Raw genomic sequence first — 14,096 nt, 5'->3', positions numbered from 1 at the left:
CAGAGCATCTGTGGTTATCTAAGGTCAATGTTAGCATCTAGAGAAACTGGCTGAATGCTGGGACTACCTGTTGGCCCTTATCTTGGTTGTGACAACAGGAAATGAGGTATCTTTAGAAGTGATAAGTGATAATACTGACCAGTTCTTCCATCGCCCAATATTTTCATACTCTGGTGAAATTATCGAAATGAATGGGTATTGTAAGGAAAGACTAAAGGAGAGGTTTGTTTTGTTTTGTTTTGTTTTCAGATGAATGCGTAGCATAGAGGAATGATCTGAAAATGGTTTTTTAACACAAAGAGCATTGAGAAGTTGAATGTAGGATCCACACAATTACAGCAGGGATCCAGTGTCTTCTTCCTCTGTCTGCCCAGTAATTCCAGCCTTGTTACTTCCCTGCCTTAGCAAGGACTATGGAATGGTAGAAAAGGGGGTACAGGCACAGTGCTCCTGAGCATGTGTGCAGGCGCATGCATGCTGCAAGGTGCCATCCCCAGCTGGGCAGTTCTCTGAAGCTCAGCGGTGTCCGCATGCTGTGGTGGGAAAGGGCTGGCACAAAAGTGGCTTAAAAAAAGAGGGAATTGATTGAGTTCTAAGTGGACAGCGGCATGGTATTCTTTCTTGTTCTTTTTACTTCTGTGAGGTGCTGGGGATTGAATCCAGGGTCCCGAACAGGTCCTACAGCACTTTTCTTTTCTTTTCTTTTTTCTTTTTTTTTTTTTTGGTTTTCCGAGACAGGGTTGCTTTGTGTAGCCCTGGCTGTTCTGGAACTCACTCTGTAGACCAGGCTGTCCTCGAACTCAGAAATCCGCCTGCCTCTGCCTCCCAAGTGCTGGGATTAAAGGCGTGCACCACCACACCCGGCCTGCAGCACTTTTCAAATAATGCTGTCTACTATATTTCCCCAGAATTATAGGATTTTATAATTATGGTTATGATGCCTCTGTGTGTGTGTGTCTGTAGGATCTTACTATGTAGTTCAGGCTGGTCTGGAACTCAAAATCTTTCCTCTGTCTTCCAAGTGCTGGGATCACAGGTGTGTACTGTCAGCACCTAGCTGGATTTTAAAACTTAATCCTTAATTTATCTTGGAAACCAAGTTAAACTCTTCATCTCCTGTCACTGGAGTTGTTTTCCTCAAGTGATTTAGCTTCGTTTGGCTTAACCATGCACAGACATCTTTGAAATACAAGAACCCAAATACAAGGAAGCCTTAGAGTTCATGTTTTAATTTTTTTTTATTATGGTGGTATCATTTACTTTGGTAAATTCATATTCTGATTTTAAAATGCCTCAAAGCAAACAAAACTCGTTTACAAATTCAAGTACTGCATGTTACACACAGAATAGCCACACAGAGGAACTTCTCTAGCAAGCTGTAAATTCACAATGTCCAGTCCCAACACTGCAGTAGATTGCACTAAATGTATCGCTTTATCGTAATTGTTGTTGCAGAATGCAGTAACTAGTACAATGGCTAATATGATTGCAGTCAAAGCTTTAATAAAGTAGCAGCATTTAATGATGAATACTCCCCCTCCCCCTTTTTTCCCTGAGGTCCAGACCCAGTGCCTCCTATGTGCTAGGTGAAGTTCTGCCACCTTGCCATACCCTGAACCTGAAAGAAACATTTTATGTGTAGGATGCAATTTTAGGTCAGGCGCTTATTCAAGAATAAGTGCTTAATATGCTGTTGTAACATTGAAGAACAGCATCGTTCATTTTTACTCACTAACTAGAGTGAGTCAGGCTGAAAGCAACCTGAAGTAATGAAAAAGGGGAACGTTAAACCTCTGGATTACACTAAAAGCTAAGTAATGTAAATTCCTTGTGGCTAAAGCATATTTACTAGTCAACATATATATGCATATATACACACATGTGGAGAGGGAGGGAGGGGGAGAGGAGGGTGAGCTTTTAAGGCCCCACTAAAATGCTAATATAACTGTAGCCCTTAGATGATACTTGAGCTGCAAACAAAGAACAGTGGCCAATGGTTTGTAAGCCTAAAATGTCTAAATGTCATAAAACAGATATCTACTATTTAAGGTCTCAAAGTAAATGTACCTGCATCAAACAAATTTAGGTTGTTTTTTTTTTTTAAAACAAAACAAACTTTGCAATGGGGCTAGAGAGATGGCTCAGTGGTTAAGAGCAGTGGCTGCTCTTCTAGAGGTCCTGAGTTCAATTCCCAGCAACCACATGGTGGCTCACAACCATCTGTAATGAGATCTGATGCTCTCTTTCTGGGGTGCAAGCATACATATATGGCAAGTAAATAATAATAATTAAAAACAAAACCAGAAAAAAACTTTGCAACAATTTTTCACTTATTCACAAATATATTTTACATCTCTATTTATTACAGTTTGAACAATTTAAAATCAAGTTCTGCAGGCACTCTCAGCTCAGATAGCAATACTATGCTGTTAGCTCACAGAAATGACTGCAAGGACTATTTCTCCGAGTTCATAGACTCTTTCCTCTCAGGCCCTTAGCACACGCTACTCATACTTCATTTTGCAGATGGTGAGCAGCTGGGTAACTGTCCTAGTAACTGGATTCACCACAATCTCAATGTGCTTTAAAAGGCTTGTACAGCTGGAGTGTGTGTATGTCTGTGTGTGTGTGTGTGTGTGTGTGTGTGTGTGTGTGTATGTATAACCTTTATCTTTCAACAAACTGGCTCTCCCGATACTGATTTTTAAAAAGCTTTAAGATAAAGATCTAGAGTAACCCAATTTTATTAATAATCAAAATAGCCTTGGAGAGTGCTCTACAGTTCATTCAGAATCGCTCATGGATAGAACACTTCGTAATTCCCAGGGTTCAAATGATTGTCTCAAAAGGAAAAGTCCTAAGTGAATACTGAGTCTGCTCCTTAAACAGTTTGTTCCTAACTGCTGCCTTTTTAGAAGTAGAACATTCTAAGCTCAGCTGGTCCTGAAACCACGGAGAGTAACTCACTGTAGCTCTTCAGTTTTCAAACAAGCTATTTTGTTTTCCTTGGGATGTTTAGCTTTTGAGGAAAATTACAGGCTTAATGAAGCCACCTTAATACTTAAAGTCTCTGATAAAGCTCGCCAGAATAAAGACTATTTAGATGACAAATAAAACAGAATCCACACTGGATTTCTGATTTACTTTTAAGCAGCCCCTCTCAAAAAACAAAACAAAACAACAAAAAAACCCTGCTCATCTTTGGAGTCCTAGCAGCAGCATCTCTTACTTATGTGTTCTCTGAAGAGAGTCAGAGCCCACAGCATCTTAACACTATCTATCCATGTAAAATAACTTACACTTGGGACTCGGGGTCTGTATGGCCTACATAGGTCCATCCTGGTGCCCTTGCTAAACACTCTCTCTGGGTTAGTTGGTGCCTGGTGGGGGTTTGATGGAGGGAATACTACAGGATCTTCTCATGATAAGTCTGACTTCGATATCTGGCAGATTATCTTGTCTACTCTCTAAACAGCCCTCATCCGTGGCTGCTAGATGGAGATCAAACCGGAGAGAGACAGACTTTTTCCTCAGTCGAGGGTTATCTTTAAAGAATGAACCTTCCCATTCTTTTATAACTTCATCCACTTTCTCTGTCCTGAAATGAGAAAACAAACTTGTTTTTACAGAAGAAGAAATAGACGCAATGTATAGTTCATATTCATGAAAGACAAGTGTGTATAATGTATAGGGTGTAGGATTTTAACAGTTTAGATGATTGTATTTCATGTGTGTTTTGTCTGCATGTCTGTCTGTCTGTCTGCATGTCTGTATGTCTGCCTGTCTGTATGTCTGCATGTATGTATGTATATCTGCATGTATGTATGTATGTCTGTCTGTCTGCATGTCTGTATGTCTGCCTGTATGTATGTCTACATGTATGTATGTATATCTGCATGTATGTATGTCTGCATGTATGTATGTATGTATGTCTGCATGCATGTATGTATGTATGTCTGTATGTATGTGTACCACTTGCATGCCTGGTGCCTGCAGAGGTTAAGAGAAGGCATCGGCGTCCCTGGACCTGGATGGAGTAGCGAGAGGCTGAGAGGAGGCTCTTTACCTCTGAGCCATCGCTCTGCCCCCAGGCTGTGGACTTTCTAATTGACACAAGTTTAACAACCATAAGAATATAATTTTAAATATAGAATTATGTGGGATATATACACTTTTCTAATTAAAAATTATTCATTTGTAATTTTTTTAGGCAGGGTCTCTTGATATATATATTATAATATATAGAATAGTCCTGCCTATTCTAGAACTCAGTCTGTAGACCAAACAGGCCTTGGGCTCACAGAGATCTTCCTTCCTCTGCTTCCTGAGCGCTGGGGTTCTACACAATTCTTATGCTCTGATTTTAGTTTTAGAGAGAGAGGAAAAAAAAAGGTGAATTCTTTTTTTTTTTTTTTTTTTTAATTTATTATATGTAAGTACACTGTAGCTGTCTTCAGACACCCCAGAAGAGGGCGCCAGATCTCATTACGGATGGTTGTTAGCCACCATGTGGTTGCTGGGATTTGAACTCTGGACCTTTGGAAGAGCAGCCGGGTGCTCTTACCCACTGAGCCATCTCACCAGCCCCAAAAAGGTGAATTCTTTACACACTTTTCTTTGTGTTGCTATGTGTGTATGTATATTCATGACTGCCTGAAAAATCATAGTGTATTGGAAGTGTTTGAAATGTTTGAAAAGGACCGCTAAGACTGCTCAATTGAAGTGACCCTTCTCACACTTAGTACTATTCCAGAGTCAAGCACTTTTACTTACTGAATGGTGCCATGGGCCTCGGCGCTCTCCTTCACGTCTCCGTTCACTACTGCCTGTTTGGTCACTGTCTCCATATTTTCATTTTCATACTTTTGGGAGACTTTTGTTGAAAAGGATATTTCATTTATAATGGCTGTGAAAATGTTACATTAAGTTACAATGATGAAAAAGGCAAGGGAAAATAAAGTACATTTTAGTGTGTGTGGGGTGGAGTCACAACATCGATGGACTGAGCATTTCTCTTTTTGCTGCTTTGGAGAAATTTCTGTATCATCTCCACCAATAATACATCTATTTTCAAATTAGGTTATCATGTCAGAAACTCACCTGAGGGGAGAAGAAAGCCCACTTTACTCTTGGTAGGCTTTTCTTCTTTTTTCTCTCCTTGGATACAACCATAATATCTGAAATGGAAAGAGTCATAGAAACAACACTGCGGTAGCAAAATAAAAATAAAAACAAACAAACAAAAGGGAACAGAGAGAGAATGGTAAGTTGTTATGGTCACACAATGGGAATACTAGGCAGAATTCACAGTGATGAGGCAGGCCATGCAGCATCCCAGTGAGTCTCCAAGGCACAAGGGAGCATGGAGGGATACTAGCAGCTAGTTTTATAAGGATTAAAATACTACACAGACTAGTTTTCTACATTGTATACAGATGTATCTGTATTACCAAAGGAGCTGGATGAGACTAATAAATATCAAGTTCTGAGCCAGCCTGAAAGTGGGGGATGTAGTGTGTGTGTGTGTAGGAGAGGAATGGGGCAAGGAAATAATACAACTTCAGAAACATGTTACTTCTTAGACTGCAGAAACTAGGTGAAGTCTGTTAACAGGTCAAACACCATAGGGATACAATGTATAATACTTCATAACATTGCTCTTTATATTTCCTGGGTTTTGTATAATAACATTGCTTATTCATATATTTCTGTATTTATATCTTAAACATAATACAAATATAGAAAATTATAAAATACTAAAAACCAATTTGTCAATATCTTGAATGCTTAGAAGTTAACGTCTACCATTAATTAATAATATATTACATACTCATCATATATAAAATTGTGTATTTTTTTTTTACACAGCACCATGTGCTAGATAGTGCTTTAAGCACGTCACAGTGTTGACTCAATAAGCCCTCACAGCAATCTTGTGATATAGACGTATCCTTCCCATTTTGTTGAGAAATGGAAGCACAGTGAGGTTAAGTAACTTGTCCAAGGTCATTCAGCTAGTAAGTGGTATATTTTGAATTCCATTTATGAATTTGTTTTTGTTTTTGTTTTTTCGAGACAGGGTTTCTCTGTGTAGCCCTGGCTGCCCTGGAACTCACTCTGTAGACCAGGCTGTCCTCGAACTCAGAAATCCGCCTGCCTCTGCCTCCCAAGTGCTGGGATTAAAGGCGTGCGCCACCACTGCCTGGCCCATTTATGATTTTTAAAGATTTAACATGCCAAGGCTTATCATAGGCTAATCCTATTCCATCTGGTGTTGCAGAAGAGTCAGGATTCTGAAACAAGAACAAAGATTTATTTTTATGGGAATATAGAAACTTGGAGATGATGTCCTTGTTTAAAGGTCTAAGACCTTATAGATATTGTAAAATACAATATTGAATAAATAAGAGTTCCCCCATTAGTTCCCTTTTCTCTCAGGATTATTTAAAGCTTTAAAATTGTGACTCCAGCCAGTATTGTTTATCATGCTTGTGTAATAGAATCACTTGTGTGTTATTTTCACTTTTTGAGAGAGGGTCTCTTGTAGCCCAGGCTAGCCTCCAACCTGTTATGGAGCTGAGGTTGACTTTGAACTCCTGGTCTTCCTGCCTTCACCTCCCAAGTGCTGGGATTACAGACATGCACAGCTGGATTATGTGATGCTGGTGAACAAACTCAGTGTAGACTCAGGGTTTCATGCATGCTGGCCAAGCCCTGTTCTGGCTGAGCCTCCTCCTCCAACCATAGTATTATTTGGGTGTTTACTGGGGGTTGGGGGTGAGCCCTTGGGCAGGGTTGTGGTGATAATGTGTGAGTCTCCAAACTTCTTTGGAGTCCTAAAAGGGAGAAACAGTGGGGAAAGCGGGAAGACTGAGAAAAGCCACCTTAATGACCAAGAACTGTAATAGGCAACTCTGGTTATTTGCATGCCGGTTTTAGCAGCAGACACAGTTCTTCATGCTCTCTGGAGGGTGCGCTAAGCCTGTGGTGTCACTACAGGAGTTCAGTGAACAGGCTGTGGTGGTGGTGGTGGTGGTGGCTTTATTTTGGATTCGATTTCTCTGATGGCATCGCCAGTGGCTCTGTGCATCTGATCCCGAGCCACCCGTGCGATTAGTGATGAGGTTTTAGGTACCTGATCTCTTCCTGTTCTAGCAGGCGGCGGTACGTGGCTATTTCCTGCTCCAGCCTCATCTTCGTGTTGAGAAGCATCTCATGCTCTCGAAGCTGCTTCTCGATGCCACGCCTCACTTCCTGCAGCTCCTTCTCCAGTCTGCCAATCACCGACTCCAGATCTTGCAGCTGCATCTGATAATGCTGCTCACTGGCCTGCAGGGAGTTCTCAAGGCCCCTTTCCTGTTGACAGACATCCCCCGCAGTGAGCCAGCAACAGGACAAGGGCTTCTGAAGTCTCATTTGCAAGGCTTGCACCCGTTCTAGTCTACTTCCTTGCTACCCATTTATTTATTTGGTTTTATGGCATAAGCAGTCAAAGCCAGGACCTTGAACAGGATTGCCACTGAGTCTCACCTATAGCTCCACCTTCTTTGTTTGTTTGTTTGCTTTGTTTGAAAGATTATAATAATTGTGCTTCAGGTATTCAAGAGGACTTTTTCTTTTTGCTATTTGAATGATCTTTTTTACATTTCTTTATTTGTGTATAAGTGTGTATATGTTCATAAACACATGCCCCAGCACACATCTGGAAATCAGACGGCAGCTTTCAGGAATTGATTCTCTCATTCCACCACGTGGGTTTGGGAGATCAAACTCAGGGTATGGGGCTTTGTGGCAAGCCATCTTGCTGGCCCCTCTTTGGCTGTTTGAGACAAGGTCTCATGGTGTAGCTAGCCCAGGTTGGCCCTGAACTTGGAATTATGGCTATGGGTAACCAGGCCTAATTCATTCTCTAGTTTAAGTTGACCTTGAACTAAGGGCAATCCTCCTGCTTCAGCCTCTCAAATGCTAAATGATAGACGTGAACCACCACACCTGACTTCCATTTTTTTTAAAAAAGGAAATTATATTTATATTATATTATAAATATATAATTATATTTAGTGGCTGAGCAGTTATCTGTAATGACAACTATTCAGTAGACAGAGACAGGAGTTCAAGGCTTGATCGGGCAACTTTGTGAGATGATGTTTCACCAGCATCAAGGAGTAGGGACTAAGGATGCAGCTTCGTAGGAAAGCACTTGTTTAACAAGCACAAGGCCCTGGTTTCAGTCTTCAGTACTGAATATTTTTTTTTTTTTTTTTTTTGTTTTTCGAGACAGGGTTTCTCTGTATAGCCCTGGCTGTCCTGGAACTCACTTTGTAGACCAGGCTGGCCTCGAACTCAGAAATCCGCCTGCCTCTGCCTCCCGAGTGCTGGGATTAAAGGCATGCGCCACCACGCCCGGCGTAGTACTGAATATTTTTAAAAAAACATACATAACTAGATAGCTTTCTATATTTCAAAAATAATTTTGTAGTTATTCTTTTGGCAAGAAAAAAGAAGTCCTTTACATTGGGATTAACTTACTGTTATTCTGAATTATTTGATTTTTTAAAAAAATATTGAAAACATAACGTCAAAGGTGAAATCAGGTTGCTAGGGGCCTATGCTTTGGCTTTCTGGATGAAGGTATTGCTACTAAGTCTAACAGTCTCAGTTCAAGCCCCTGGTCCCACATGACAAAAGGAGAGAGCTGGCTCACAAAAGTCCTCCTCTGACTTCCACATGTGCACACACTAAACCAACCAACCAACCAACAAACAAACATAATTTCAAAAAGCACGCTAGAAAAGTGCTTAACTATTTTTCCATTAAAAATCTCAATGACATGAATTCAAGAAGCCAGTGGTTAGGAGACTATAGATAAAAATAACAATAACAATCCACTTTCTCATAGCAACAGTCAGGAAGCCCCAGACCCACAATCAAGTACAACCAAATTTCTCTCCATATAAGCTGAACCCCGAGTGAGCTGATTACAGCCAGTGGGTGGGAAAAAGCGAGGATCCGGGTTAACATTCAGTCTGCTCTCTCTCCTCTCTCTCTCTCTCTCTCTCTCTCTCTCTCTCTCTCTCTCTTGCTCTCGCTCTCTCCCGCCCCCCCTTCTCTGTTGTACACACTGGGCAGGTGCCCTGCCAGCAAGTCACCTTCCCAAGTCCCCTCCTCTTTCTAATCTGTATAGGCTCTGGGGTGCAAGGGACCAGTTGCCTTGGGATCTTCCTTACCACAGCATGGAGAGACTCGATTTCCACTTGCAGGTGGTGGCACTGCCGGCGGGCCTCCTTGAGTTCAGCCTGAGCTGCCTTCAGAGCTTCTCCATCCTTGTCCATTTTTTTGGTTATATCTTCCTCTAGCTGTAAGAAAGTCAATAATAACAACAGCGAACAAAAAAACCAAAGGGCACTCTTGAAAGGGAGGCATTCAAAAGCAATCACAGAACAATTATATAGGAATCAAGTCACTTTTCTACTTCTATTAGATTACAAGTGTGCATTCTGGGCTGGAGATGGCTCAGTGGTTAAGAGCACTGACTGTTCTTCCTAGAGGTCCTGAGTTCAAATCCCAGCAAGCACATGGTGGCTTACAAGTGTGTGTTCTGGTGTTTTGTTTATTAATTGATCAAATGCTCAAGCTAGTCAATTATGCTTTCAGCCCCAATCTTCTCTGCTATAAAATGATCTTAGAAGTTCCTTCTAACTACATCAGCCTATGAAATAAAGAAAAAGGAAAAAAAGCACATCTGTTTTAACAAAAATTTTTGAGACAAATTTGTGACCTCTGATCCTTTCATTTTTTTTGAATGTGTTAATAAGAAAGATCATTTGAAATTTAGTGATTATTTTCCCACATGTTTTGTAGGCTGCTTCATAGAGGCAGATGCACATCAATTCTGGATGTATGGACTAGGAGCAGACACTGCAAAAAAACATGATTACTAGACTAGTGAGCTGGAAACTTAAGTTGTCGCAGCCATCGGTGGTCTTTTTTTTGCTTTTTGGGTTTTTTTTTGTTGTTTTGTTTTGTTTTGTTTTTCTGGTTTCTTTTTCGAGACAGGGTTTCTCTGAGTAGTCCTGGCTGTCCTGGAATTCGCTCTGTAGACCAGGTTGTCCTCAAACTCAGAAATCCGCCGGCCTCTGCCTCCCGAGTGCTGGGATTAAAGGCGTGTGCCACCACGCCCAGCTACCATCGGTGTTCTTAAATGAAGTTCTGTGCTACAGAAACCCTTTTACTTTTTTCAAGATGATGTTTTTTAGAAGGGATCTTCAGTTTGGATATTTGGGATAATAAAAATGATTGTGTGTGTGTGTGTGTCCGTGAAGGTGTGTATATGTGTCCATGCCGGTGTATTTTTGTGTGTAGTATAGCCTGTGTATATTATATGCTGGAGTCAGCCTCAGGTGTAGTTTCTCAGGAGCTTTGATTTTCTTTTTAATTTTTTGGAGACATGGTCTCTCACTGGGACCCCGGCTGGCTGACTAGGCTAGAATGGCTGGCCAGTGAGCCCCAGGGGTCTGTGTGCAGGTCTCCGGATCTCACTGCTGGGATCACAGTGCTCACCACCACGTTTCACTTTTACACATAGTCCTGCAGATCAAGATCAGGTCCTCACACTATCCTCCGAGTCCCCCACACATCTTGATGATCAGTTTCTAACTGTTCTCCTATCATAAAAACAATTAGGGGACGACACATAGTTCAGTGGTAGAATGCCCGCCTAGCAGTGCTGGGGGGTGGAAGGAGAGTGGGGTATTTTCTATTTTGCTGTAAATGTTTTTATTCTGATAGAATTAAAAAGAAAATACCTGCCGGGCAGTGGTGGCGCATGCCTTTAATCCCAGCACTTGGGAGGCAGAGGCAGGCAGATTTCTGAGTTCGAGGCCAGCCTGGTCTACAGAGTGAGTTCCAGGACAGCCAGGACTGCACAGAGAAACGCTGTCTCAAAAAACCAAAAAACCCCAAAACCAAAAAACAACAACAACAACAACAACAACCTCCCCCCCCCAAAAAAAAAGAGGCAACTCTTTGTGTTCTTTTAAATTTGTAAATTTGATTATATGGTAGGTTTTGTTTAAGGGAAGGCAGAGTCAATAAAAAGTCTGTGAATAAAGTTTAGGGCAAGCTATTAGAGAAAAGTGGAGTTGGCTCAACAACAAAGTGCTTGTCATGCAAGATTACAGACAGGAGAGCCCCAGAACCCACGCAAATGCTGAGGAGATATGGAAGCCTGCCTATAACTCCAACCTGGGAAGGTGGACTAGGAAGTCTCAGTTCTACACATCAGTGAGCTCTGGGTTCGATTGAGAGACCCTGCTTCAACTAACACATGGGAAGAACAATGGAGGTTGATTCTTGAGATTAACCCTGGTTTCCTATACCATGTATGCATATAGACCAACATGCATGTGAATCTCATACAGTTCACCCTTACACATGCAAACATGCACACACACACACACACCCTCTGAAAAAATGGAAAAAGAAAGACACTAGAGGGAACTTTTTCTTTCGTCAGCTTGTTCTTAGTGTTAACTTGGCATTGACAAGCAACCAACATCTACGGGAGCAACTCCAAAACAGGATATAAAGACTTTTGTAAACAAGATAAGGCTACGGGGACCACTAGTCTTTTGAATTCCCGTTGGGGAGCTGGCAGATAAACTGTGTGTTAGATTCCTAAGATGGTCCCTAGTGAACCACGTCTCCCCCAAGTTCACATCTGTGATTCAAGGTTGAGTCAGGCTGTCCTGAGTCTTGCTGTGACCAGTTGGCTATGGTAGAGGTGACAGACGCTGTGCAGATTCTAAGCTAAGCCATAAGAAGCCTGTCAGCTTCCACATCATGTTTTTGGGAGCCCTGGGTCATCATTTTAGAAATCTGGATACCTGGTTAGAGAGGCCGTATAGGGAGGCTAGGTGGAGAGGGACCCGAGGCCACATGGAGGGGGCAGGCAGCAGGCTCAAGGATCTCAGGCTAGCCTTCCAGTAAGCTCTTGCCAAGGTCCCAAACACATTAGCCAGTCACTTTGGTTATGCCAGTCAGTAGGGCACCACCCAGAGTCCCCATCCCCCAGCCTCCTCATCCCACTGAATTACAAGACAGGATGCGTTGGTCTAAATGTTAGGTTGTTGAGTTTCGGGAGGTGACTTACTATGCACTACTTGCTAGCCAAAGCAACTGCATGTTTATTTTCCAGATTTACTTGCATGGTTCTAGAGCTTGAACCCAGGGCTTTGCATATGTTACAATAATATAATAAACTGACTTTGTGAGTTACTTGGGAAAACACATTTCTCTCAAGAACTTTTATGTTATAAAACGTTTTGCTTTTTTTTTAAAATTAAAAGTCACTTCAAGCACTGGGACTTGTAAATTCAACTTATAAGTTTACTTTGCAAACTATTTATTTGGTTTATGATTTTCAAAAGTTGTCCTCTCTTAATATTTTTCTCTATCATGTGGAAAGAGAACAAACTTCTCCTCCATCTAAGCCAAGAGCCCGGTGACCTTGTTTAATCCGTGGAACTGACCATTCTTTTTAAAAAACCAAGAATATTACCCACAGGCAAAATTTATAAAGATATTGCAATAAGTTACTAACGAAACAAAGTCCTGTGATTTTTTTTTTTTAACTATCATTTTTTTGTTGTTGTTTTGTTTTTGTTTTTTGGCCCTGTTCTTAAGTAAACTCTTTGCTGTGTCCAGGTGCTGGGAATACAATTTGAACCTGGGTATAAGAGATAAGCTAATAAAAACCGTCCTAAGTTTCTGAAACTTTGTTTCCCAAATATTTGCTTTTAAATTTATTTAAATGTGAGGCCTTAATTCTTAAAGGCAGGTATTGCTTTGAAACGGAGTAAACAGGATTGGAATTGAGCCTCGGTCTGAGTCGGCTCTGTTTCATTTATTTATTTTAAATATCTTGCAAGCTTTGTGTCGGAAGCAAACAGTTCTCCTACCCCCAAAGCAAAAATGGGTACTTTTAAGTGTAGAGTCTCTCACTACTCAGCTGGGGGGATTTTGATTGTCAGATCTGTATTCTTGGTTCTCAAAGCCACATTCACATGCTCAGTTGATTCTATTTATAACAGTCAGTATGAAACCAATTGCTCGGGAAATATGATAGAAACCTTCTAGAAATATTTTTCTTGCTTTTGTCTCCCCCCAGAGTGTGCAAGGCAAACAATCTTGACTATCAAGCTTTGAGTCTACAGATGTTATTTAAATTGCCTCTATAATTAACTCCATAATATCTTTGAAGAGTTGTTCGGAATGCTTCCTTCCTGAAAAAAAAAAAAAAAAAAAACCCCAAAGAGGTCAGAGAGCACCATTTTATTGCTTGTTGACTCCATGTTTTAGTAATGACGGTCACCTTACGATCTCTATAAAATCCCAATGCATCAATCAATATTTATTGAATGGTTATTCAACAGCACAGCCAAAGGGTTTTCTCCCTGCCTGCCACCCCAGACCCAGTGCAGGGACACCTACATCGCCTCCCCAGTAGATGCTGCGTGGAAAAGGAGATACTGTACCTCAGAGAGGCCGGGACAGGAATCGGGTAGACATGGACTGTCTCCTTATCCTGAAGGTGCCTGGCTGAATGAAATCATTACCTGGATCCGCGTCGACAACACCGTCTCTATCTGATTTCTGGTGAGGAGCTGTTCATAGTTTGCCCTGATCTCATTGAGGAGCTGGGACAGCTCCATTCTTTTCCCATCCTCCACCTTGGCTAACTGGACCTTAGCGATGGGATGAGCCGCTGCGGCAGAGCCTGCCCTGCCTGCGTCGCCAGAGCAGACAGCCCCGCAGAGCCTTAAAGAAGCAGAGATCCATTTCCCCCACCAGAAGCCGGGGGAAACTCCAGGGTTGCTAATTAATTATGCAAATGTTGAGAAACCTTTCCCGCCCATTGTTGTTGATACAGCAGAGACCTTCAGAGTCTCCAGGAAGAGAGGAAAATGACACCCACAGGGTCACTGTAAAGGTTTCCTATGCAAAGTGAATGCTTTGCCTGTGGGGGTGGGGTGCTCACAATCTTAAGAAAATTGTAGTTAGCCAGTCACAGTGGGCAGGCATATTATTTTAGCACT

The 14,096-nt window shown here is 41.6% G+C and overlaps 1 protein-coding gene across 2 annotated transcripts; it reads right to left on the bottom strand.

Moving 5' to 3' along the window:
• Window positions 1-1,223: 1,223 nt before the first annotated feature.
• On the bottom strand, window positions 1,224-13,799 carry Krt222 (keratin 222). Of its 2 annotated transcripts, none has more exons than XM_021178403.3 (6): window positions 13,617-13,799; window positions 9,228-9,356; window positions 7,136-7,356; window positions 5,101-5,177; window positions 4,774-4,906; window positions 1,224-3,598 (listed from the first exon to the last, which is right to left on the bottom strand). In XM_021178403.3, exons 1-6 carry the CDS (start codon window positions 13,710-13,712, stop codon window positions 3,370-3,372), a joined length of 885 nt encoding a protein of 294 aa, XP_021034062.1. In that variant the 5' UTR covers window positions 13,713-13,799; the 3' UTR covers window positions 1,224-3,369. The 2 variants fall into 2 exon arrangements, with proteins under 2 accessions (XP_021034062.1, XP_021034063.1); XM_021178404.3 differs by having other exon boundaries at window positions 13,536-13,709.
• Window positions 13,800-14,096: the final 297 nt, after the last annotated feature.

The sequence above is a fragment of the Mus caroli genome, unplaced genomic scaffold (assembly GCF_978045245.1).
Source record: "Mus caroli unplaced genomic scaffold, Mus_caroli_1 scaffold_13, whole genome shotgun sequence".
Classification (NCBI taxonomy): domain Eukaryota; kingdom Metazoa; phylum Chordata; class Mammalia; order Rodentia; family Muridae; genus Mus; species Mus caroli.
The sequence above is the reverse complement of the archived record's forward strand: the minus strand, read 5'-3'. Positions and strand labels throughout refer to the sequence as shown.